This window comes from Odocoileus virginianus, chromosome 33 (genome assembly GCF_023699985.2).
Source record: "Odocoileus virginianus isolate 20LAN1187 ecotype Illinois chromosome 33, Ovbor_1.2, whole genome shotgun sequence".
NCBI classification, from domain to species: domain Eukaryota; kingdom Metazoa; phylum Chordata; class Mammalia; order Artiodactyla; family Cervidae; genus Odocoileus; species Odocoileus virginianus.
In genome coordinates this window covers 33,078,917-33,105,159 of record NC_069706.1, presented here as the reverse complement: position 1 = coordinate 33,105,159, position 26,243 = coordinate 33,078,917, and the positions used below count along the sequence as shown (strand labels likewise).

The 26,243-nt window shown below is 51.5% G+C and overlaps 2 protein-coding genes across 4 annotated transcripts in view; both read right to left on the bottom strand.

Annotated features, from left to right (window-relative positions):
* DTX2 (deltex E3 ubiquitin ligase 2) overlaps window positions 1-7,676 on the bottom strand; it is a 33,506-nt gene extending 25,830 nt beyond the window's left edge. For all 3 annotated transcript variants that reach the window (XM_020869000.2, XM_020869006.2, XM_020869013.2), the window contains exon 1: window positions 7,515-7,676. The gene's annotated coding sequence lies outside the window, so the exon portion shown is untranslated. The remainder of the gene's footprint in view (window positions 1-7,514) is intronic.
* A 10,576-nt stretch (window positions 7,677-18,252) lies between these two features.
* Window positions 18,253-25,681, bottom strand: ZP3 (zona pellucida glycoprotein 3). The gene is made up of 8 exons (XM_020869271.2): window positions 25,373-25,681; window positions 23,658-23,776; window positions 22,708-22,811; window positions 22,453-22,630; window positions 22,226-22,343; window positions 19,515-19,606; window positions 19,259-19,386; window positions 18,253-18,485 (listed from the first exon to the last, which is right to left on the bottom strand). Exons 1-8 carry the CDS (start codon window positions 25,679-25,681, stop codon window positions 18,268-18,270), a joined length of 1,266 nt encoding a protein of 421 aa, XP_020724930.1. The 3' UTR covers window positions 18,253-18,267.
* Between the last annotated feature and the right edge of the window lie 562 nt (window positions 25,682-26,243).

The following is a 26,243-nucleotide window of genomic DNA, read 5'->3' as shown; positions in this document are numbered from 1 at the left end:
GGACCATCAATATGCCAACACGTGAGGACCCATTTCCTCCCCCTTGAATCCCACTGAAATACGAAGCGGCCTGGCCCAAGCCTGAGCTGGGTAGTTCACCCCTGGGTTCACACACAATGATCCTGGGACAGTCACAGCCCCTCTCCTGGGCTCAACTGCTCAGGGGGTTGGATGGGTTTTCGAGCCTCTTAAACAGCAGAACCCTTTTCCAAACGTGATCGTACGCCTCCCATCGATACGCAAAATGTAAAAACATGGGTGCTCTGCCACAGAGGGCGCCCTCCATTTCTGACTCCCTGAGAGGCCCAGGAAGCTGCTATGCAGGACAGAGGCGTCTGAGGGGCACCGGCTGGAGACCAGTGAGACTGGGTGACCTTAAGCCCTATTTTCTAAGCTGCCTCTCTTTCGGGTGCTTTCCCAGAAGCACGGGCCTGCAACTCCACACCCCACCAGCTGACACGGTAAGCACGACCAGTGACCAGAGCATGACCTTGAAAGACCTGCTATGGGCAGCTGGCCACCAAGCACTGTCAGAAAGCGTTCCCATGGACCTGGGAAAGTCAGATCCTGTGCAGAGACATTTCAAAGAAATGTGCTTCTTTGCTAGACGTGTTGTTTTTAACACAACAGAGTATTATTTTTCTGCCTCTCAAAGCCATAAAAATAACAATATCAATACACAGTCCAGCAAGAGTACACTGAGAAGTCACACTGCTGGAAGGGATAAACCCCTTCCAGAAAACCGTCTGGTAATATGTATCAAGAGGTTTAAAAACGTTCACTCAGGGGGCTTCCCTGGCGTCCAGTGGGTAAGACTCCATGCTTCCACTGCAGAGCGCGCGAATTCAATCCCTGATCAGGAAACCACGATCCTGAATGCCCCACGGCAAGGCCAAACCAAAAGAAAGACAAACAAACAAACAAAAATATATATATATATATATATTCACTTGCTTTGACCCAGTCATTAAGAAATCTATCTAATGAGATTAGAGGAAAATGTCAACATAAAGCTATTCCCAACAGCACTACTTTGACTTGGTAAAAGAGAAGCAGAGAGAAAACTCAGTAGCAATGTACCCAAATGCTAACAGCTGCCTCTGAGTAGAGAAACTGTAGAAGACCTTTTGTCTAACTTCTGAACTTTTCCCATTTTTAAAGTGGGAAAGTTTTACTTCTGTTATCAGAAACAAACCTCTACAACGCCCACAACTTTCAAAAGATCGTAAATAGGAACCAAACCCCCACCGCTGTAGCCTACCATCCTGACTTTAGACAGCCACTCCCATCCCAATGGGGTTTCATTAACAGGCCTGTCAAAGCACCATGGTGCCTCCTTGCCAAGAGACACACGCCCCACCCCTGAGTTACCAGAAAGTGCAAAAAATACACCATCCAAGGGCCTGGATTATTACAACAGGAGCACTGCAAGGTAAGACTTTGGTTTAGACAAGAGATGGCTCCAGCAAGTGCCACTCAGACCTTACTGCACTTCTGAGGGATTGAAGAACTAACACTTGAGTTGTCCATTGCACACTGGGGCTGCAAGATAGGAAATGACAACTCCTGTCCTGGCTGGTGCCTGTCTGGGGCCTCCAAGGGCAGGTCAGAGCAGACTATCCCAATTGGGGTTCAGAAAGCCACACAGTATCCAGGGGGTGGGCCCTGGTGACCGACAGTTGCTCCATGGACAACCTCCTCCACCAGCACCAAGAACCCGCTGCCCCTTCTTTGGCCAGGAGCAAACTGACCACCCACAGGTCATCAGAGGGCTGAGCCCTGGTTCCCAGGCCTACCCTGAGGCCAGAATGTGGGAGCCAAGGAAGCAATAGCAGGCACAGTGGCCAGCAACAAGAGCTTACTATGTATTACCGGGCACAGTGCTGGCTAAGTATCTTCTAACTGTTCTCTCTTAATCTTTACAATCCTGGACAGGGTATTATCTCTGTTTTATAAATGAGAAAACTCAGGCAAACGATAAGCAAGTTGCCTGAGAAGTCACAGGTATGTGCTGTGCTGTGTTCAGTAGCTCAGTTGATCTGAGTCTGTGACCCCACAGACTGTAGCCCACAAGGCTCCTCCATCCATGGGGATTCTCCAGGCAAGAATACTGGACTGGGTTGCTATGCCATGCCCTCCTCCAGGGGATCTTCCCAACCCAGGGATCAATCCCAGGTCTCTTGCATTACAGGCGGATTCTTTACCATCTGAGCCACCAGGGAAGCCCAAGCATACTGGAGTGGGTAGCTGATCCCTTCTCCAGGGGAACTTCCCAACTCAGGAATCGAACCAGGTCTCCTGCATTGCAGGAGGATTCTTTACCAGCTGAGCTACGTGGGAAACCCAGTCACAGGTTTCCCAAATCAGTTTGCAGAGGGAGAAGTTGATATGGGCAAATCAGCCTGCCAGATGTATCTGCTCAGCCTACTACAGTTTGTAAATTTTACAGATTGAGCCAATGTTTTAAAATTAGGATAAATCAATCAATCCAGATTTCCAGCTTTTCTTGAAAACCAGAAAACCTGGCAACGTTTGCAGGCCTGACCCAGATTCATCATCCAGGCAGCGACAACAAGCTGCACCACTGTGGTGGCCGGTACCGCTCAAGGTTACCACAGTTACCATGACTCCCCAGGGCGGGGCCGGCAAACCTTTTCTGTAAAGGGTCAGAAGGTACCTATTGTAGACTTGGCAGAACATAGGGTATCTGTTGCAACTACTCAACTCTGCAGTGTGAAAACAGTAATGGGCCACGTGTAAACTAACTCGTGTGGTTGTGTTCCAATAAAACTTTATGTACAAAAACAGGCTGTGGGCTGACTTGGCCCGTGAGCTATGGTTTGCCAGCCACGCTGTGCTCTCACTGTCCGGATAGTTGAGAAGCACTTCTCGGAACCCGTTTCTCTATTAAAAACGGCAAGAGTGCTTATGGCTCTGGCGAGCCTCCCCCGTAGCAAGCCTGCGCTCCGCAGACACGTCGGTCTTCGCCCAACAGGCGGCATGCGGACCGGGCCGGGCAAGCCCAGCTGCTTCCCAGAGCCACACCTTCCCTGCATCGGGCAATCAGGCCTGGTCCACCTCTCCTCTCTACACTCCCCAGTAACTCTCTTATCTGTTCCCACGGCTTCAATAACCCCACGCACGCTGATCATCCAGATCTTTCTTCAGATAACCTGCCCGCATCACTGGTCCAGCCATCAGCAACCCCAGGGACAGCCCAGAACCGATCAGGCTGTTTCATGGCCACCCCCCCCCCCCCCCGCCACCCAGAGTGTCCACTCCACCTGTCCATTCACTCCTCTCTTAATTCCCTGTGAAATCTTTCCTATACACACTCCTGCCCTGCAGGGAGAAGTGGCCACACCTAACCGCCAATGTTCATGTGACATCGGAGTGCAATTATCTACTTGCCCCCTCCACCGAGGCATGGGCTCCTGACAGGCAAGGATACGGTTAGGAAAAGATTTTTCAAAGGAGACACAGAACGCTGACTATAAATGAAAAGATACATTTCACTGTGTTAAAATCAAGAATGGTTGCTCGACAAAATGTGCCTTAAAGAAAACAGAAAGTTGTAAGCTGGAAAAAGATATGTGCAATAAGCACAAAGGATTAAAATCAAGCATACATAAGAAAACTCTTACAAATCAATTAAAAAAAAAAATGCCAAGAAGCCCTCAGAAAAACTGGCAGAAGATATAAAATTTACAGAAACACGCACGCCAATAAACTTATGTAGAGATGCTTGACATTAGGGTTTGGTGACATAGAAACCATGATCCCAAAGATCCCATTTTATATCCATTCCATTGGCCAAAAAAAAAAAAAAAATCAGCCTATATCAAGTGTTGGCAAGAGTGTGGAGCAAGTGTGAAAGTGTACAAGGGCAAACTCATACAACCACTTCAGAAAGAGTCTGGCAACAGCTATGGAAGTTGAATATTTATTTACCCAATGATCCAGCAAAACACCACCCCTCAGTTCACACCCAAGAAAACCTCCTGAGTGGGTGTAACAGGGAACATGTATAGAAGTGTTCAGAACAGCCCTCTCTCAGCAGCAAAAACCTGGAAATGACCAAGCACCCATCAATAGAAGATCAGATGCAGAAACTGGTTTGTTCACACCATGGACTATTATTCAATATTCAAGACAAATGAACCAAGTGACATGCAATACTACGGACAAATTGTAGCAATATTTTTTAGGTTCCTTAGGAATACCCAGGAACCATAAAATAGATAAAAATGAAAGCAAGGGGATAATGGATATCTCAGGATCGGAACGGGAAGAAAGATAAAAAACTGGATATGTATTCTCTCTCAAGATCTTGGCTTTTGTTGTGGATGGATGAAATGCAGGAACTCACAACACTCATTAAAAAAAACTTAGGAAACAAATAAAAGTAGGCCATGTGTGAATGGGTGATCAGTGTGGAGCAATCCAGTTCTCTGTTTATCTGAGATGAATATTAAAACAAACCCACAGAGGTGACTGTTTAATTCACCTCCGAGTGCTGAGCACAAACCCTAGCACACAACTTCCGGGGCACACGTGGAATGAATGAGGGACGCTTCGTCCGTGGCCCCATTCCTGCTGTCTCTTAGGTACCTCCAACATGTCTGAAGTCAAACTCACCTTCCTTGCTTCTCTCTCTTTCCTCCTGGATCCCCTGGCTCTGGGCTGCCCCTCCTCCAGCTTCTCCCCAGCCCAGCAGCTGCCCTGGCTTGCTCTCTTGCTACCTCAGCCCCCACTGTGAGCACCGGGCTGGGACCTTTCAGCCTCTCACCTGGATAAGCACACTCTCCCACCTGGCTTCTCCAACTGTCTCTCCTCCTCACCCACCTCAGAGACAGGGGCAAGGCGGAGCTTCCTGGAATACAGTCCTGCCTCCCTCTCTCTTCCACACCTCCATTTGAGGTCTAGAAACAATGTTCACATTCCGTGGCCCATGGTGAAAGTCCATCAGCCAGGTCCCTCCCTATCAACACTATCTGCGGCACACCTCTCTCCAGTACCCCTCTTCCGTCTACACTTCCCCCTCCCCGACTCCTTCCAGAGAGTGATGACCCACTACCCCATATACATCCGGTTTCCCCAACTCTGCGCTTCAACTTTACCTGGAACCCCACCCACTTGGCCAACTAGTTAAACATCTCCAGGATGCCGCGACGTGCCCTCTTGCAAGAAAATCCCCTCATCAGCTTCTACGGCACTGCATCGGTCCTCCACAGCTCTCTCCGGCCACTCTATCTCTTGAACAAGCCCAAGAACAGCGAGAGCACAAACTTCCCTGTCTACCTCCCTCTACTAGAAGCTGGCGTGATCTAAGGAAACAGTCACAAGGAGAACGACCCAATCCAATCCATTCCACGCTTCCTAGCCAGGGTGTTCATTTAACAAGGCCCTTCCCGGAATTCTCCTGTAAAATCCCCCAAGTCTTGGCATGACACGTAAAAGCCCCCACACTCAGCCCTCTGCCTACCTTTCAAGGCTTCTCGGCCCTGTACCCATCTGGTTGCCCCAGTCACACTGAAGCCACACTTACAGTGACCCAGACATGCCAGGTCTCTTCACAACTTTGCATTTACTGACTCCTCTGCCAGGCTTCGTCCCCTACTTCCTGGGTCCTACTCCTTCTTCACAATTCACTTTGGCTCTCACATTCTGGAAGCCTTCTGGACCTTCCCTCCTGGGCAAGGGTGGGGTGGGGTGGGCTCTGCCCTGTGACTACCCACTCCTCAATATGTATCACACTGACAACACCTTGTCACTGCCTATGGTTTCTTTATCTTTCCCACCAAACGATGAGCTCCTGGAAGACAGAGTTTTTGTGGCTGGCCACTGCACCCTCAGCACCGAGCAAGGGGCCTGACAAAAACGAAGCATCCAGTAAAGGTTCAAGTGACCAAAGAAATTAAAATTTCCAATGCAGAAATCCTGACTCGTGTCCTACATCTCATAATGCATGTGTGAAAACAGAAAGTAGCTTCTAAGACTGGTTAAACAGGAGAAGCTGTTGGCAAGAAGCCACCTGAATCTATCTGAGACAGGAGGCAATCAACAATCCACTCCCAAGGCTCACTTTCATACTGGGGACCTCAAATTTCCCCCTCCCCAGTTCGCACTTTCTCTACTGAAAACCAGATTGGGAAGGCAGCGATGTGAAGTTCCCGTGGCTCTCATCTTTTCTCTGTGGAGAGCTGGCACAAACGGTGCCTTCTTGATGGAGATACCAGATCCTTAGGAGGAATGATTTGTGTAGATTCCCATTTTGATAGAAAACGCAAACAACAAAAACCGGGCAAATCTGAAAGGCTTGCTGACTCAGCGACACAAATTCCAAGGCACCTTTGCCAACAAGGAAGAAGATGATCGGGTTTTAAATTGGGAAACAGCAGTTAGTGAAAACGACTGCACAGATGTTGGGTCTGTGTGCTGCGGCTGGGGACTGGAAACCACCAGATTTATTTTCCAACAGCCTGGGCAGGGCAGAAGGTACAGTAGTCTCCCTCTGCCCACTCAATAATCAAGGGGCTACTTAGGGGAAGGGAAAAAAAAAAGCCTTTCCACAGAAAGGCCTGAAAGGATTTTGTAAGCCAGTTTGCTTTGTGAGCATCCAAGGAATCAACAAACTAGAGAACGTAAAAGTTTGTCAAGGTCGCACACTAAATGAACAAGAAGCCTAGTTACAGTTACCCTGATGGTTTAAGTAAAGCCTGATTACCAGAAAGACCACCTTCCAGAACTCTAGACGAGCTACGATGGCATGCAGAAATATTTCGAGTTTCTTAAGCGGCCGAGCGTCTATGCACACACTATTTCCACTGCTACTGGCACTTAGGGAAGAGGAACCAGTGTGGAGGACAGTAGCTGACCTGAGAAAGGGTAGTTTCGGGGGCAAAGGGGGAGGGAAGTCTTGTAAGTCCTCTCCACAGCGTAAGCTACTGGCACCCCGCAGAAGAGAGCCAGGGTTCCAGAGAAGAGGCACTTCCTGGAAGGCGGACCTTACTTGAGAAGAAGAAAGCGGAGTTAGTTAAGCGAACTCCTCAGAAATACAGCCCCCGACTCCAAGGAGCCGTCCACCGGGAGGCAGACCCCAGCAGGACCCACACCCTCACGAGGGCAGCCCGGTGGCCCCGCCGCCGCCGCCTCCGGGTCCTGTGAGAAAGGGTACTCTCCTCCCGATGGGACAAACTCTCAGGGTCTGCGCCCCTCCCCTTGCCAGCCCTTCGGCTTCCACCTCGGCGTTCCCGCTCCCCCCCACCCGTCCGGTCCTAAAGCTCTGCGGGCGTCTCTCAATCCCCTCAACTCCCGCCCCCGGGGACTTCCACCTAGAGGCCGGTCCCCGCAATCCCCCCGGGACCTCACCCCGGAGCGCCTCTCCAGCCTGGCCCAACCCTCCCTCACGCCCTCGCCCGCCCCCTTCCGGTCCCAGCTCGGCTCGGTCTCCCCCGCGTCCCCGGGACCCCACCCCTAGGCGACGAGCAGGTGGCCCGGCCCGCCCCTCTCACCGAGACTGAAGAGAGCGAGGCAGGCGGGCGGAGGACACCGCCGCGCTCAGACTGCAGCTCCGCTTCGGCCTGGGCACTGCTCCGGCTGTAGCTCCCACTCTAACGAAGAGGCAGCCTGAGTGAAACTCGGCGTCGCAGCTTCCTCGGGTTCCAGTGCGCGTGCCCAAGACGCTCAGCCTTCTGGGAAACGTAGTTCCCGCGGGGCAGCAGGGGGGCGGGGCCCAGCCCGACGTGCACCTGTTCAGTTCAGTTCAGTTCAGTCGTGTCCGACTCTTGGCGACCCCACGGACTGCAGCGCTCCAGGCTTCCCTGTCCATCACCTGCTCCCGGAGCTTGCTCAAACTCATGTCCTTCGAGTCGGTGATGCCATCCAACCATCTCAACTTCTGTCGGCCCCTTCTCCTGTCCTCAATCTTTCCCAGCATCTGTGTCTTTTCCAATGAGTCGACTTTTCGTATCAGGTGGCCAGAGTATTGGAGCTTCAGCTTTAGCATCAGTCCCTCCAATGAATATCCAGGACTGATTTCCTTTAGGATGGACTGGTTTGATTTCCTTGCTGCCCAAGGGACTCTCAAGAGTCTTCTCCAACACCAGAGTTCAAAAGCATCAATTCTTCAGAGCTCAGCTTTGTTTATAGTCCAATTCTCACATCCATACGTGACTACTGGAAAAACCGTAGCTTTGACTAGACCGACCTTTGTGGGCAAAGTAATGTCTTTCCTTTTTAATATGCTGCCTAGGTTGGTCATAGATTTTCTTCCAAGAAAAAAAGAGCTTTGTTGAAGGAAATGGCAACCCACTCCAGTATTCTTGCCTGGAGAATCCCAGGGACAGGGGAGCCTAGTGAGCTGCTGTCTATGGGGTTGCACAGAGTTGGACACGACTGAAGTGACTTAGCAGTAGCAACCTACTTGGGTGCCTCCCAGGAGAGCCTCATACCTACTCAGGTGACAAACCCTTAAACTCGCAACTACAATCTAGTGTGAAAAATGTGATAAAGGAGTAAGAGCATTGAAGGGGTGCCTAATTGCAGAAAGAGGGGATGTCAGAAAGACATTGCAAGGGAAGTGGCACTAGAATTGGATTTTCAAGCCTGAATAGGGGTTTGTCAAATGGAATACAGGAAAACCTTTACAAAGGATGAGAGATGAGAAAGTGCCTGATGCATTTAGGAAGCAAGAAATGTTCGGTGTAGCCAAGGCAGAGGATAGATACATGGACAGGGTGAAGACAAAGAAAATGGATTAGGGGGGAAAAAATGGATTCGGGTGTGGCAGGATATGGGGAAATGGCTGGGTGAGATTATGAAGGACTCTAAATATCACACAAGAAATTTAGTCCACTGGAGTCAATGGAAGGATTTAAGCAGGGGAAAGAGAGGCAGCATTGCACTTTAGAAGGATACCCTTGTGGTGGGTGGAGGATTGAGAAAGGAGTGGGGAGACCAGTTTGGAGGCTTAGGCTGTAGACCAGGTCAAAAGTGATGAGGCTTAAACCAGGCTAGTGACTAATCTTTTGGATCACAGACTTCCTTTACAAAACTAAAGAAAGCTATTCCCAGAAAAATGCTCAGATGCATTCACATGTGTACACACAGACATTTTACATACAGTTGCAGGGAGTTCAGAGTCCTCTGAATCTTGGGCTCTGATTGGATATCTTTACATAATCTAATCAAAAGCTTGTGAAGGAAGAGAAGGAGTGCCTGCAGCAGGCCCAGTTTCTGGTACCCTAGGCCAGGACCTCTTACCACCCCGGAGCTGACTTAGAGGACACCGGTCTTGAGTCTAGGAACGCATCGAAGTCAGGGTCTCCCAGTTATGCCCAGAGCCAGCTCTCCATAGAGGAATGAAGGGTAGCGTTTTACCTGCAATTTATACTGATGCCTGAAGTGGCTACAGATTAGAATAGGACACTTCCCTTCCCCTCTCAGAGCCTCAATTACCTCAGCCATAATCATCGACAGGACGTCTAAGGCACCTAGTAGGTGCTGAGCACCTACTAGGACATGCGTCACCTCAGTGAATTCTCTCAATGAGATGGATGTTATTCCCAGTTTTTTGGGCCTCGCCCATGGCATGCAGGACTGTGGGGTCCTAGCCACTGGACTGCCAGGGAATCCCCTGAGGAATGCTGACTTCTGAAGGACAGATGAGAGGCAGAAATGCCTGGGGAAGAGGCTGGACTTGGGGACATGGGGTGAGCATGATGGCTTAGATCCAAGAGAAGGGTTCCATGAAGGGGGTGCTCAGTGATGACAGACACTTCTGAGAGGCCCAACCTGCTGGTCCCTGGGAGGGGAGCCCATCCCAGAACCCAGGGCTCCTGCCTCCCTATCTGGGGCTCCCTCATTTTTCAGTCAACCAGCTGACAATCAGAAACGTCCCAAACTTCTGACTTAGCACAGGAAGGCCAGTGGTGACCGCACAGCGGTCTCCATTGAGAGACCCAAACTGAGGTCATGGAGGTAGGAATGCCTGGGAATACAGGCGGCTCTTCCAAGAGCCATCTTTGTGTTCCACACGTGGGAGGGGGGATTGAGAGGATCGTAGAGGATTAAACCCCCACGGGGGGGATGACGCCACTTACATAAGGATGCCTGTGGCCATGTGCACTTCAGAGAACACAAGCCAACCCAGTGACCTCTGAGAGGCGGGAATAGCAGGTGATACACTTTCTTTGTATTTTTCCTGTAGCATTTGAGTGTGTCCCAATGAATAGTTTCCATTTTTATAACCTGAAAAGAAAGACTATTTTTATTTGCGGAAAAATGAAGAGTTCCGGTTGTGAAAAGAGGCAAAATAGGGCAGCAGCAAGCGGGAGAAGGGGGGACAGGGACTCTGAGCTTTTAGGCAGGAGAAAGTGAGTGTGCTGTGCCCTGAGGTCACAGCAAGATGTCCCTCGGGAAGCTGGAAATGAGGGAAGCTGGATGGACCACTTGCAAACTGAACCTGAAGCCAATACACGCAGCAGAAGGGGGCTGGTTAAATGACCTGGGACGCTAGGTAGAAAGGATGAGGAAGACTCACAGGTGCTGATGGAACTGGGAGCTGAGATCTAGTGATAAGTAAAAAAGGAACTTTCAGAGCAGAGGGTTACAGTAGAGTAGGTAGTTATTTGTGTGTGTGTTTATTGGTGTGTAGTTGATTTACAATGTTTTGTTAGTTACAGGTGTGCACCAAAGTGAATCAGTTATTCATAGACATATATTCATTCTTTTCAGATTCTTTTCCTGTATAGCTCATTACAGAGTATTGAGTTCCCTGCGCTATGCAGTAGGTTCTTTTTTTTTTTTTTTGCAGTAGGTTCTTATTAGTTATCTATTTTATATATGCTAGCGTGTATATATCAACCCCAATCTCCCAATTTACCCCCCCTTCACCCCCTTCCCACATAACCATGTTTCTTTTCTACATCTGTGACTCGATTTTTGTTTTATAAATAAGTTCCTTAGTGCCATTTTTTAGATTCTACATATAAGCTATATCATATATTTGTCTTTGTCTAAACTACCTCACACAGTATGACAATATCTGGGCCCATCCATGTTATAAATGGCATTATTTCATTCTTTTTATGACTGATTAATATTCAACTGGGCTTTCCTAATGGCTTGGTGGGTAAAGAATCCACCTGCATTGCAGGAGATGCAAGACATGCCTGTTTGATCCCTCAGTTGGGAAGATCCCCTGGAGGAGAAAATGGCAACCCACTCCAGTATTATTGCCTGAAAAATCCCATGGACAGAGGAGCCTGGCAGGCTACAGTCCAAAGTGTTCCAAAGGATAGGACACAACTGAATGCCTGAGCACAGAGCACGATATTCCACTGTAAATGGGTACCACATCTTTATCCATTCCTCTGTCAATGAATAGACATTTAGGTTGCTTCTCTGTCCTGGCTACTGTAAATAGTGCTGCAGTGAACACTGATGTGTGTGTGTGTGTGTTCAAAATGCACACACAGGCTCATTGGCAGAGATTTTTCTGGGAGGAAATCTAAGGTGCTCCAAGAAGGTAACAGATGAGCTGAAGACTTTTATTTTATTTACTATATATTTGGGCTTCCCTGATAACTCAGCGGTAAAGAATCTGCCTGTAATGCAGGAGACACAGGAGACACGGGTTCGATTCCTGGGTTAGGAATATCCCCTGGAGGTGGAAATGGCAGTATTCAAAGCTAATATTTTCTATCACAAAAATATGAGACTGCCCCCCCCCCACACACAGTAGGGTAGGTTAGGTATGGCTTGTGGGAGCTGAAACATTCCTGGCAGAGGCTCCGTCCTTACTCATCTGCCCAGAAGGAAAGACTTTTTTCTAACATCTCAAAGATAACGTCTCAAAGACCAGCACTTGTTCCACCCATGGAACTTTGAGGGTTCCTAAGCAACGGAGGGGCTTCCCAGGTGGCACTAGTGGTAGAGAACCCTCCTGCCAATGCAGGAGACATAAGAGATGCAGGTTCGATCCCTGGGTTGGGAAGATCCCCTGGAGGAGGGCATGGCAACCCACTCCAGTATTCTTGCCTGGAGAATCCCACGGACAGAGGAGGTTGGCTACAGTCCATGGGGTCTCAGACTCGGACACGACCAAAGCGACTTAGCACGCACGCACGTAAGCAACTGAGAATGAATGATGTGGCCCAAGAAAGAGGTGGCCATAGATGGGGGAGTGGTGGTGGCCAAAGGAACTTAGATTAAAAATAAATTCGGGGTGAGGGGAATTTTCCTGGTGGTCCATTGGTTAAGACTTTGTGCTTCCCATGGAGAGGGTGTGGGTTCAATCCCTGCTTGGGGAACTAAGATCCCACATGCCATGGGGCATGGCCAAAAGAAATAAAATAACCTAAAAATAAATTAATTAATGGTCGGACTTCCCTTGTGGTCCAGTAGTTAAGACTCTGACTGTCTACTCCAGGGGGCAACCAGGTTCAATCCCTGGCAGGAAACTAAGATCTCACATGTCACGTGATGTGGTCAAAAAAATAAAGTCCTTCAACTCCACTCCAGGTGTCAGCGTTTACTGCTTCTGAAAGCTCCAACCCTGGAACCAGCCTCCAGCTCACCCTGGAGCAAGAAAAGATCAACGTAAACCTGGGGAAAGGCAAGACACTGGAGCCCAGGGATGCCGCTGAGGGGATCAAGCCCTTTCTGATGTTTTGCTTGGGAAGGCAGAATTTTGTTGCGTGGTGCCTCAGCTAATTGGCCTCCATCTGATACTCCGGAGGGCTTGTGTGATTAGAAGTCACAGCTGCCTTGCTCATTATTTCTGATTAATAGGCAGCACTTGGCATCTCTGGGCAACGGTGCTGGCTCAGGATCCAGGTGTGATCTACACAGCCCATAAGAGCATGATGGCTTTGCAGCCCTGAGGTGGGAAGCTGTCCCCACCGAAAGCATTGTCTTATGTAAGTCCCAGTCCCTTGGAACACGATTTGATGAACTGCTTTGTCCTCGCTAGTTCCCTTGCTGCCAGTCTGAAATAACTAATGTGCACTCAGAGTTAATACATTGGAGACGTTTGTTTTAAATCTAAGCAATCACACTTGACCTCTGGCCCCCACTCCACAGTTATTGTTTTTATTGTAAAGTAATGCTCTGGTACCCTGGTGTCAGAAAGAGAAAAAGAGAAAAGAGAGAGAGAAAAGAAAAAGAGAGAGAGAGAGAGAGACAATAGGCCCAAAATGGACTCACTTGTGCTAAGCCCCACAACAGGAAACCAAGACTTACTACCTAATTGAAGTTTCAGCCTCTCCCAGGAAAATAATCCTTTAGCCAGCTTCTCCTTTAACCAGTCAATCTGGAATCACCTAGCCAGTACCCAGTGGTGGTTTAGACAATAAAGAATCTGCCTGCAACGCAGGAAACCCTGGTTCGATCCCTGGATCAGGAAGATCCCCTGGAGAAGGGAATGGCAAGATCAGGCTTCCCATTGATCTTCAGAATACTGGTTACCCACTCCAGTATTCTTGCCTGGAGAATCCCATGAACAGAGGAGCCTGGTGGGCTACAGTTCATGGGGTCCCAAAGAGGAGGACACGACTGAATGACTAACACGCACGCATCAGTGAAGTGATTCGCCCCATAGACACTTCACGCCCCATAGTAGGAGGGTAACTTTCCCTGAAATAACCCACTCTGCTTAAAACTTCCTCTTCCCACCCAATTCTGCCTATAAAAGCGTTTCACTTTGTACAGCTGTTTGGAGGTCCTTTCTATTTGCTAGACGGAGTGCTGCCGAACTCATGAATCGTTGAAGAAGCCAATATAGTCTTTAAATTTACTCAATTGAATTGTGTGTTTTACATTCATTTGGGATCTTGAGCTACTCGAGAGAAGGGATCAGGGCCTTCTTTGGCAGTCCAGTGGTTAAGACTCTGAGCTTCCACTTCAGTGGGCGTGGGTCCAATCCCTGGTCAGGGAACTTAAGATTCCACATGCCATGCAGTGCAGCCAAAGGGGAGAAAAGATAAAGAGAAGGGATCCACCGTGGTGTGTGGACAAACTCAGGTGTCCTAGCCTGAAGGCTGAGGGCAGGTGGTCCCTTGGTAGACAGTGGGTTATCTTTCTGGTGATATCCAACCTCCTCTGGAAAATTTCCATTAGCCCTTAGGAGTTGCTCAGAATCTATTGAAAAAAAAAACCTGATAAATCTCACACCTGTCAGGAGAAATTGTAAAAGACCTTGAAAGTGAAATGAAAGTCACTCAATTGTGTCCCTCTCTGTGAGACCCCATGAACTGTAGCCCACCAGGCTCCTCTAGCCATGGGATTCTTCAGGGAAGAATACTGGAGTGGGTAGTCATTCCCTTCTCGGGGAGATCTTCCCTGACCCAGGGATTGAACCCAGATCTTCTGCATTGCAGGCAGATTCTTTGCCGTCTAAGCCACCAGGGAAGCCCCCAAAAGACCTTGAAATAGACAGAAAGTTAATCTGGAAGGGTGTTAGAAAACCCCCAGTTACCTGATTCTTTGAATCTGTGCCTTTCCTTTTACAAAACCGATAGTAATACAAATAACTCTTATCTAGAGGGATGCTATTGACTTCTGTCTGTGGAGGCCATTTTTGCCCCATCAGCAAATTCATGTCTGCATTCCTGCTTGCCTTTGTAAATCTGTTGGGTCTTTTTTTTATTTTACTTTGTTTTATTTTTCTTTTTTTCCTGATTCTCATTTGAACCACTTTTTTACGTCTTGCACTTACTGTCAATGAATGAGTTAAACAAGATCTTTGACACTTTTTACTTTATATTTGTGGGATCGTGATTCTTTTCTTCATTGTTCTTTAACATACCTCATATCTCCCTTTTTCCCCTAGCTATCAGGAAGGCAAAATTTTAAGATTAAGTTGTCTTATTTTTCTGAACGTTTTACCAGTGGGGAATGCCTGTGGGCTGGAGCTGCAGCCTGGTTCAGGCAACAAGAGTGTGGGATTTCCCAAAAGGGCAAGCAAGGGGCAGCTGGAGCCCCCAGGATGTGCTATGTGACTTTGGGTGAAGTTTTAAACCTTCAAGCGTTGATTCACCCAGGGTTTCCTAGCAATATAATAGGAAGCTTCCCCACACACACACCAGGGAACCGTGTGCCTGAGCTATGTGCCTCCCACTTTCCTCCCTTTCCCACGGAAGCTCCACCTTGAGGCGGGCAGGCAGGGTCCTCTGACATTACTGCTCGAGGCCAGTGTCTCCGCTCACTGAGCTGAGGCCCCCCGGGAACTGGCTGGGGCTGACACTCGGGGTCACATCCTCAGCACACTTCCTCCCCACACCAGACCCAGCCACTTCCTCTGAGGACAACAGAAGTTGAATGAGAGATGAGTTCCTGAGATGTTGCAATACCCGGGACCATGAGGACAAGTAACCCGTAGGTGTCGGCAGCAGGGACAGTCTCCCAGGGGCCCGGGAGTAATCTTTCTGGAGGACAGCTCTGAATGCACACTGCGTTCCAAGCGTCACATGAATCCTTCCCATGACCCTGAAGTTGAGCGCTCCCCTGCCTGAAACAGGATAAAGCTTAGCAGGAGGAAGCGGGCTCAGGCAGGGGTGGAGCTGGGTGGAAGATGAGACCGGCCGCCTGGCCCAGGGGTCCTGACCAGGATTCCAGCAACGCTCTGCTAATCTGCAGACAGTACCAGGTTACAGATGTAGGGAACTGCCAACCCGACTGTGGCCGGCCTTCTGTCGGCCCCCGGACCGTGCTCCGCTGCCCAGTTGATCTCCCCGACAGGGACGGTCCATCCATGGCACGCAGCCCTTCAGTGGCTCTTCTTCCCGCCATCAGCCCTATGCGGCCTCCCTCTCTACTCTCACCCTTATGGACATCCAGGCCCTCCAGTCCACCAGGGCCCATGTTCTCCCTGTCCTCTCTTCCCTTCATACCCACCTCCCCCATTTTGCCCAACTAGGAGGAACTGCTTGATCTTTAAGGGTTTACTCCAGGATCACCACCTCCAGGGAGCCCACCCCTCCTACCCCAAGTCTCTTGTGATATAGCATACCTGATAGGAAGGGAGGCAAATTCCTTCTTGATGCAAATCCCTTGGCCCAGAATCAGCTGGGGATTCTGTTGAGATGCAGTCTTAGGTCTGGAATGGGGCCCCAGACTCTGCCTTTCCCACAATCCCCAGGTGATGCCCAGTAGTGTTAATAAAAAAAACAACATATGGACTTCATTGGCGGTACAGTCATTAAGAATCTGGGTGTCAGTGTAGGGGACGAGGGCTTGATCCTTGGTCCAGGAAGATTCCCCAAGCTGTGGAACAACTGAGCCCTTGTGCCCTAACTACTGAGGCCCCGTGCTACAACTACTGAAGCCCGCGCCCCTGGAGTCCACGCTCCACAAGAGAAGCCCCTGCAATGAGAAGCCCATGCACTCCGATTAGAGAGTAGCCCCCCGCTTGCACAACTAGAGAAAGCCTGTGTGCAGCAGTGAAGACCCGGTGCAACCAAAAGCAAATTTTTAAAAACTTTGGGGAAAAAACAACAGAGGAGCAAGGATCTAGGCCTTCCTGTACTTCTGAGACCCCGAATCACAAAATCTTGTCCTGAAGGTTTTTAAGCGCCATTGGTTCCAATCAGTTTATGCCTCAATAGCCCTGCCCAGCTGGAACCAGCCCCATTTGGCCCCCAAGGGTGCTCAGGGCTCACAGCAGGTGACTAGCAAAGCTGGGATTCCACAGTGATCTTTACCCAGTGAGGAGTCACAGCCGGGGGCGAGGTTGGAGGCAGCTAAGGGCCAGCCCAACATAGGGACATCACAGCCCTCATCAGAAAGAGCATGGCCACCTCCTCTGGAGAAGGGCTGCAAACTTCCTGGGTGCCCTTCCCTCACTGAGCACCCCTAGGGCCTGTGGCCCGGCTGAGAGCACAGAAGCCTCTGTGAAGGGAGTGAGGAAAGCAGGGGAGGCTGAGAAGCAGGTCCTGTCCGTCAGAGGAAGCCCTGAAGCACCCATAGCTAGTGACTAGATGCTCGCTCCTCAGAAGAAAAGCTATGATCAACCTAGACAGCATATTAAAAAGCAGAGATATTACTTTGCCAACAAAGGTCCATCTAGTCAAAGCTTTGCTTTTTCCAGTAGTCATGTATGGATGTGAGAGTTGGACTATAAAGCAAGCTGAGCACCAAAGAATTGATGCTTTTGAACTGTGATGTTGGAGAAGACTCTTGAGAGTTCCTTGGACTGCAAGGAGATCCAACCAGTCCATCCTAAAGGAAGTCAGTCCTGAATATTTATTGGAAGGACTGATGTTGAAGCTGAAACTCCAATACTTTGGCCACCTGATGCAAAGAACTGACTCATTGGATAAGCCCCTGAGGCTGGGAAAGGTTGAGGGCAGGGGAAGGGGACGACAGAGGATGAGATGGTTGGATGGCATCACCAACTCAATGGACGTGAGTTTGAGCAAGCTCCTGGGAAGGACAGGGAAGCCTGGGATACTGCAGTCCGTGGGATCACAGAATTGGACATAACTGAGTGACTGAAGTGGACTGAGACCACAGCACCCCCACACCCCAGAGGGGCTCCTCTACAGCAGACTCAGCTCTCAAGATGAGCACTGCCTTCAGCCATCACCCATGGCCTTCGAGCTTCTAGTCCACAGACATGTGGCTTTCTGCCAGCTGCCACTAGAGAGAGAGACTAGAAGTCCTTTCCTCCTTGCCCCAGATGCATGGGGCCCAGAGCCAGGATCCTCCACCACCCTAGAAGTGGGGCAGGGGTTAGAAGTGGGGCAGGGCCCACCCCACTTCAGCCCCCAACATCCCTTACCTTAGGCTTTTTGCACACACAGGGTTAGAGTTGCCCCTGGACCAAGTGAGCCTTGGCCCAAGGAAGGACACATTGCCAAAAGCTAGGAAAACACAGGCTTGTCTTTACAAACCAACCTGCCCTCTCTCCTCTGTTGTTTAGTCACCAAATCGTGTTAGACTGTTTGCAACCCCATGGACTGTAGCCTGCCAGCCTCCTCTGTCTATGGGATTTCCCAGGTAAAAATACTGGAGTGGGTAGCCATGCCCTCCCCTCCAGGGGATCTTCCCAACCCAGGGACTGAACTCTCATCTCTTGCATTGGCAGGCAGAGTCTTTACCATGAGCCACCAGACAAGCCCATACAGACTCACTAAAGACACAGCGGTACTTCGATTTCACTGTTGGAATCCATGACCCTGTTATTGCCCACCCTCCGCCCCTACACAGCCACTCCCAATTCACCCCCATCTAGTCACTGCTCCACACCGATTTCATTTTCTTCTTTTATTGGGAAGCAGACACAGGGCACACAGGGTGAGAAGCAGCCCGACGCCTCCCAGTGAGACCAAGGACAATGGCGGCCAGAGTCAGGGTCATCACAGTAGCCAGGCCTAAGCCCAGCATCATCAGAGGGGGAGAGGTGGTGAGCCCTTCCACGCCACGACCACTCATCTTCCCCAGGAAGATCAGCGGCCCCACTGTGACGTCTGCTTCCTCTGTCACTGAAAGACAAGACATCTGAGGGTTACCCGAGTCCCCAAGCCAGGAATCAGGTGAGGGGTTCTGTTCTGCTCAGCGGGCTGAACCAGTAGGTTTAGTTCTAGGAGGTGCATTAGTCTCCCAGACCCCGGATTATGGGCTGCCCTGATGGCTCAGTGGTAAAGAATCTCTAGCCAATGCAGGAGACACAGGTTCAATCCTTGGGTCAGGAAGATCCCCTGGAGGAGGACATGGCTACCCACTCCAGTATTCTTGCCTGGGAAATCCCATGGACAGAGGAAACTGGCTGGCTATAGTCCATGGGGTCGAAAAGAGTTGGACACGACAGAGCAACTTAACAATAACCCCCTGATTGTGCGTCAGGACTCCAGGATGACTGCAGAATGGTCCTGGCCAACATCAGGTGGGGGCTTGGAGCCTCTCTCACTTAGCTTTGAGATAGTATCCCCTAGAAACACATGTTAAGTCCCTTCAGTAGGGTTTGACTCTTCGGGACCCCATGGACTGCAGCCTGTCAGGCTCCTCTGTCCATGGGTTCTCCAGGCAAGAATACTGGAGTGGGTTGCCATGCCCTCCTCCAAGGGATCTTCCCCCACCCAGGGATAGAATCCTTATCTTTTATGTCTCTTACATTGGCAGGCAGTTTCTTTACCATTAGCGCCACCTGGGAAGCCATCCCCTAGGGGTAAGTGGCCTTAAATGGGGAACAAGAAAAGGACCGTCACCCTAAGGCAACAGCTGGTACCTCTGAGGGGAGGGGCCTCCCGAGACCTACCGTGCCTGCGACTTCGGGGAACAGGCTGGCCCTCCCGGTGGGACAGCCTCCTGGAACGGCCTGAAATGCCGCAGCGCCCCTTGCTGCAGCATCGACAGATGTCAGTGGGGCCTTCAACTGGAGACCACCTGAGTGAAATACAGGAAATTAGACAGCTGTGCTGCCTGCAGGAAGCAGTTTGCAAATAGTGGGCACATTGGGGGAAATCAACACGAGCGAGGGTGGCCGGTCTTCCACCCCAGCCTGGACTCCTTACCTGTTGGAGGACTTGCTGAAAGAACAGGCTTTGTTTAGTTGGTCTGGGACTCGGTCAACCGGAGTGACCTTCAGGTGGCAGGTGATATATATCTGGAAATAAGAGCAGCTATTATGAGGCAAAGTTCTAGGCAGCTCAGTGACTGGTAAGCCAGTTCTTCAATAACCCTTAACCTTTGAGGAGGGGAAGCCCACTTTAGAGATGGGAGGATGCAGATTCAGAGATCAGCTTGCCTACAAGTCCAGAGCAAGTTGCAATTTGGATTCTGAATTAGAACCCAACCCATCAGCTTTATTCCTAGACTCACATTTCTCCCAATCAGCCGTGTCTCACCCCCAGGGCCTCGTTAAATCAAAACCTTAGGAACAGGGAATCAAGCCCAGTGGGAACAAAATCCAACTTAGCTGCTGGAATGGGAGGAATTTTGACAAGACAGGTCAGCCCAGGGCCTCTTGGTAGAGGCATCCACAACCAGAGGTCCCCCTCATGCTCTAGGGGTTCCACACACCCCCTCCCCCCCATCCTGCACTTGAACCCCAGCTACCTTTCCTGAAGCCTTCTGCATACAGAACCACAAACTGTGGCCACCACCTAGTGGCTGAATGAACCAGCAGGGAAACCCTTTCGGAAACAAATCAGCCAGGCTGCACTCACAACCCAGAGAAGCGCTTCCTGGTCCTTTAGCATCCTTATTCCAAGGAAGGGAACTGCCTTGAGCCTCAGCTTCTTCCCAGATGATGCCAACTGGGGCCTCAGATCCCCGGAGTGGTTCCTCATTAGCTTTTGAGTAAGAGTCCATCTCCCCTGTACTCTAGCCTCGGTTGGCCCAGCCGCCTGCCCACCTTTGAGGGAGAGCCCTCCCAGAGTTCAGGCTGCCTTCCCTTGATCAGGCTCCTCTGGTCTTAGGTACCACCCCATCTCCAGATGTAGATGCTGGCTCAGGTGTCGCCCGTGCTGATGGCCAGCACCTGTGTGAAGCCTCTTCTCCTTCAGCGGACCACCTGTGACGTCAACTTTCTACCCCCAACCAGGATCGTCTACCTTAAGACCCACAAGGTCATCGAACTGGGGGGCCAGGACCCTTCGCCCGTCTAGTCTTTCTCCCCAGCCCCATTCAAACACATGACCTGCCATTGCGAAGCTTCAGGGCAACACCCAGTAGCTTCAGTTGCAGCCTTCCTTTTATCACCGTCTGTAGCAAAGGACTGCTGTTCTCAGGTGAGGTGAAGTAGCATCCATGTGCTCATCTACAGATTTCCCACTGCTTGCCTCTCAGTGCCACCCAGCCACGTAAGCCTCTGGTTCAGTGCTCCGTAAACCCAGCTGCTTGTTAGACACAGAATTTAAATGGCTTTTGATGCATTCGTAAATAGACTAAATAGACTAGTGGCATAAAAACACTAACAGAACCTAGATGGTAGGTAAACAGCTATTTGCTTTGAAATCCTTCCTCCTTCACATTTGCAGATTTTAATGGAGTGGGAAAGTTCATGACAGACCCCACCCCAGTTAAGTGAAAATATATGGGATGATTATGTATCAGTATTTTGATGATCTTTTCAGGTGGTTAGTACAGAAGCCAGAGCTGGAAATCCTTGCTTTAATCACCGTTTCTTCTTTGACCAGCTATCCCGAATTCCCATCCTCCCAACTCCTTTCTCAGGAAAACTCACTTAAGAGCTACTTGAGGGCTTCCCTGGTGGTGAAGGGGTTAAGAAGCTACCTGCCAATGCAGGGGACACAGGTTTGATCCCTGGTCAGGGAAGGTCCCACATGCTGCGGAGCAACTAAGCCCGTGTGTTGCAACTACTGAGCCCCCTTCTCTAGAGCCCAGGAGCCCACAGCGAAGACCCAGCACAGCCAAAATTATTTGAATAAAAGTGTCTTGGTTTGTAAAATTCGACCAGCACTTTCTGGCAAGCTGCCAGTCCTACCTGTTCTTCCTGCCAGTCATCACATGTGGTCCGAATCTTAGCTCCCTCCCCCACCCACCACCCTTAGTGTCAAGCTGAGCTTCCTAGCTTAGTGGCTCATCAACGGCACCTGAAGACTTCTTAGGAATGCAGGTGCCAGGATCTACTCCAAGTCTATTGAACCAAACCCTGGAGGGTATGGGGCTCAGTGGTCTAGTTCAACAAACCCTCCAGGTGATGCTGATAAACTCAAGGTTCAAGAAGTCACTGGTCTAGCCTATGTTCAAGTTCGAGAGGCTACCTAGTATGAAAAGCTCATACCGGCTTCCCTTGCCCTTCTAGAAATCCTCCAGGAAGGCTTGCACCTGCTGTTATCATCTCCTCTACTCTGCCATCTGGGTTTTCGTCCTGCTGACCTTGGTGAGGATAAGGTCAGTGTCCTGGTCACCAGATACTGCATTGCTAATGCAGTATCATCATCTGATGTGAACTGTCAGCTGAGTCTCCTGGGTTCCCACTCTACCTTGTTCTATTTCCAGGATCCCTGACTCATTCCATCCTTCGTGGATTTTCTTACTCCATCCCGCATAGATTTTCTACCGGTCTCTTTAAGGCCCATGCTTTCCCAAAGATCTCACTGGAGATCATGGCTTTATCTACTTGCTAAGTTACTAGGATAGGGCAGAACTATCAGATTACTGCTTAAGGGAACAGCTCACAAGCAACAGCACCAGCTTAGGAAGCCTGGTCAGCCTGACCCTACGAGTTCAGGCTTATTCCAGGCTATTAAGCCATTACCGTGTTTCTGGAGTCATTAGCAAAATGGAACATGTCCACGATGAACTGGAGGATCTCCGGTCTAGGTCTGGGTGCTTTGAAAGCAGACGAGGCATCAGTGAGACCATCGACGAGACAACTTTGAAGAGAGCATGTGAAACACAGTTAGAGCCAGAGGAAGGTGACATCTTTCCAGATGTGACGGTCACATCCCAGAAGGATCCCCCGGAGAGGCAGGCCAGCCTCACCCGTGGAAGTCCACGATGGTGTGGTAAGGGGAGGTGCTCCAGTCCGGAGTCAGCGTGGCCACGCAGTGGTCCACGAACAGTCGCAGGGGCACGTGGCTGCCGGTATGGACTTGGGCCTGGAGGTGGGCTCTGTCTCCCAGCTGGAAGGTGGGCATCATCTTCTCAGTGCTCCAGTTCTCTGCAAGGCATGCTGGGGGTAAGAGCCTGCCAGAGCACTCCCCTGTCAGCTCCCCGCTCCTGAACCACCTTGCTCACCCTCCATCAGGCGCAGAGAGAAAACCAGCTTCTCCTCGGAGAACACTGTGGTCCTGAATGGCACCCAGGTGGGCTGGATGGCCCAGCTACTCACGTTGCCTTGCCTGCGAAGAGACAAGCTGGTGCAGGGGCTCCAGGCCCTACTAAAGACACTGTCCTCCTCTGGGGTGTGTCTGCCCACCTGTCTGAGCACCGCCCCCCAGGATTTTGTCTGGGGAGGCCCTTCCACACATGCCTCGTCCCTTGTGCCTTCGTCATATCAACACCATCTCTCTTCCCCCTCCCAGATCAGAGTCAAGTTCAAAGCCTTCTAGGTATCCCTGGTGGCTCAAAGAATCCACCTGCAATGCAGGAGACCTGGGTTTGATTGCTGGGTTGGGAAGATCCCTTGCAGAAGGTAATGGCAACCCACTCCAGTATTCTTGCCTTGAGAACTCCATGGACAGAGGAGCCTGGCAGGCTACAGTCCACAGGGTTGCATAGAGTCAGACACAACTGAGCGACTTTTACTACTCTGCCCTCAACCCAGCACCGAGGGCCAGGCCTTGTAGTTATAAGTTGGGGAGCAGTCACCCAGTCCCCAACCCTTTATGCTCCAAGGTCACAGGCACGTGCTTTGCGCTGGGGCCTCCCCCACCCTCACTCAGCTACGGAATGCAGGTTGTGATGGCCAAGGTCAGAGCTTGGAGCCCACCCCTGCTCTACTGAGCGACCCTTTCTGAAATGAGGGGGTGGGGCAGCCCTGCAGCTTCCCCCAGGAGGCAGCTGTGGCCCCGGCCAGTTTCAGGGGCTCTGAGCAGAGGCCGCAGGGCCACCCCCACTCCCACCAGGACCGAGGGCGGCGACCACAGCCCTAGCCCCTCCCCCTCCTCACAGCCCCACTGCCAGGCGCTGCCAGGAGGCTGCCAGGCTTGCCGAGCGGCCTCTGGGCCAGGGGCGGCCACGCAGACCTGGGGTAGCGGCACTCGATGGGGACCTCCGCGCGGTTAGTCCTCAGGATGGACAGGTTTCCCGCGGGGCGGGGGTTGTGGAGCAGGAAGGTGCTGTACACCAGGGCATCATCGGTCACCTGAGGGGAAGGGAAGGGGTTAACTCTACCAGCATCACCGCTCCAGGTGTGCCCGGCAAGGGGCAGGGGGGCCGGGGCTGCTGGAGGTGTAAAGAACACGGGCCCTGGGCTCAAAGCCCACGTCGCTGACCCATGGGAGCGCCTGCACAGGCGACCCGCTTCACCTGGTTTCACCGCAAAATAGTGACACCGCCCCCAGGAGTCTGGATCAGCTCCATGTCACCAGCAAGCAGCACCCTGTGACCAAAGCGTGTGAGCTTGGGTGTGAGCTCCCGTCTCAAGCTGCTGCCCCTACCCCAAGACACACACACTGTTTCCTTTTCCAAGGAAGGCCTGGGGGGCCAAGAAAGCCCCCAGGAAGAAGCTAGAAAGTTCCAGGAATTTCAACTCACTGCCACAGCGGCTACCACCTAACTCACCCTCCTCCTTCTGACTTATTCTCACGCTCTTCTCACAGACGAGGAAACTGGTTTTGTGGTTGCCTGAGGCCGGAAGAACACCAGCAGATGCTGCTGGGCAATTTGCATTCCCTCCCAACGCCCCCCTCCCAGTGAGCAGCTGCCTGGCCCGCCCTCACCGCTCAAACTTCAGGGGAGAGTCCTAGCTGTCCATTAGCGAGGTCCCCAGGTAAAGAAGCTGCATTTTTGTGGGACCCGGTGCAAAGGGAAAATGTGGGGCTCCTTGCCCTACAGGCAAGAATGTCAGGACAGCGGAGCATCATTCAAGCAAGCGTGTTCCCCAGAGTCAGCGCAGGTGGTGTTCCCCACAAGCCGCCAGAGCCCCACGTGAATTTTCCCACGCGATTCTCCTCTGGTGAGACCGGGCAATCTGACCAGCTGTGCTCCATGGTGGAGTCACGGGGGATCCTACAGATATTGATGTCAGCCCCCACTTCCATCCCGATTTCAGATGGAAGACTCTCCTACCGAGACTCTGCCCCTCCCCATCTCCTTGGGAGGCGATCTGGCCTGAATTACTCGGTTTTCCCCCTGCACACACACACCCATTTGAGACTGCCCCCACGGGACCCACACTTTGAGCTTCTTCAACCACAATGGCCTTTGACCCTGCCCTCAAACCACTTTCAAGGCTTCAAAGCCATTAACATAAATGAGGGACGCCAAATTTTTTTTTCTTTCCTGTGATGACTTCTGGGCTTTCTGAGGTTTCAAAGCACACCTCTTCCATACAAGTTTCTAGGGCCCCACGAAAGCGCTGGGTCACCTGCAGAGTATCCCATCACGCTCCCCCCTGCCCACGCATGTTGACTAAATGCCTCCTGGTTGCCCCCTAGGGGTTCAGAAGTTCAGGAATCAGAGCGGGGGTGCCCGGCTTGGCGCAAAGTGCACCGCCACCTCTGGTCCCCACCCTGCCTCCCCAACTTTGGCACCTAGAGGCAGGAACTCCCCCACCCCAGCGCCACCAAGGCCCAGCGCCACCAAGGCCCAGCTTCAGGTCTCAGCACCTCCACCCACCCAGTTCCCCCGAATGAAAGGGATCCACCCCAACCCCACCTTGCACCCACACTCCGCACTGCCAGCCCCCTCCCGTGTCATCCCACCAAAGCCGGGGCTGCCGAGCGGGGTCAAGCCTCACCTGCAACATGTTTCCACACTCGTGCAGCCCAACCTCAAACCTAACCACGCCATCCGTGTCTGCGGAGGCCAGCGGCTCGCAGTTGTCGGGGCCCAGGGTGAGGTCGGCAGGCTGGATGAGCTTCCCGGTGCTGAAAAGGTCTTTGTCGACCGTGACCACCAGCTGGGCCTCCTGACACTCCACCATCACGGTGGGCGGCTTCGACGGCCTGAAGCGCTCGGTTTCATCATCCCAGAAGGGCTGGGGGCTGCAGAACCCCGTGCTTCCCCAGAGCAGAAAGCAGAGCAAGAGCCTAGAGCGTGGACCCATGGTGCCCACAAGGCCGCTCCCACCCACTGTGACTCCTGGGCCGGCACCACCCACCGGAGGTGGTCTTATACCCCCGGTGATGGCCACTCACACCTGGGCTCCCAGCTGCCTCTCTTCCCCAGCCAATCAGGTGGGCCATGCCCCTGATGCTCAAAGTGGCCCCCCGGGCCCGCAGCATCGGCCTCACCTGGGAGCTTGTTCGAAAGGCAGACTGGGACTTCTCTGGTGGCCCAGTGGTTAGGAAGGTGCACTTCCCCTGCAGGGGGCACGGGTTCAATCCCAGATGGGGGACCTGAGGTCCTGCAAGCACCGAGGGCAGGCCAAAAGAAAGAAAGAAACCCAGATTCTCTGACGCAGCCCAGGCCGACTATGTCGGGACCCAGTCTTCTGCTCTCTCCCCAAGTGATCTGTATTCACATTAAGTTTTGAGAAGCATCAGCTGGCAGCCTGGTCAGTCATAGCTTCTCACCCCTTCTCTCCTCCCACCCTTTGCTGGCCTTTCCCTCATCACCTAGAGAGGGAGCTAAGAGCTACCTGGGTCCTTAGGGTGTGCGTGTGGGTC

What these genes read in the sequence shown, in the direction of transcription:
- ZP3 (XM_020869271.2), bottom strand. Translation starts at nt 25,681, where the DNA reads ATGGGTCCACGCTCTAGGCTCTTGCTCTGCTTTCTGCTCTGGGGAAGC. An exon ending in CTCTCTGCGCCTGATGGAGG is followed by an intron (nt 22,631 to 22,707) that starts GTGAGCAAGGTG and finishes CATGCCTTGCAG; the next exon opens with AGAACTGGAGCACTGAGAAG. An exon ending in TCCCCGAAGTCGCAGGCACG is followed by an intron (nt 18,486 to 19,258) that starts GTAGGTCTCGGG and finishes CTTGTCTTTCAG; the next exon opens with TGACAGAGGAAGCAGACGTC.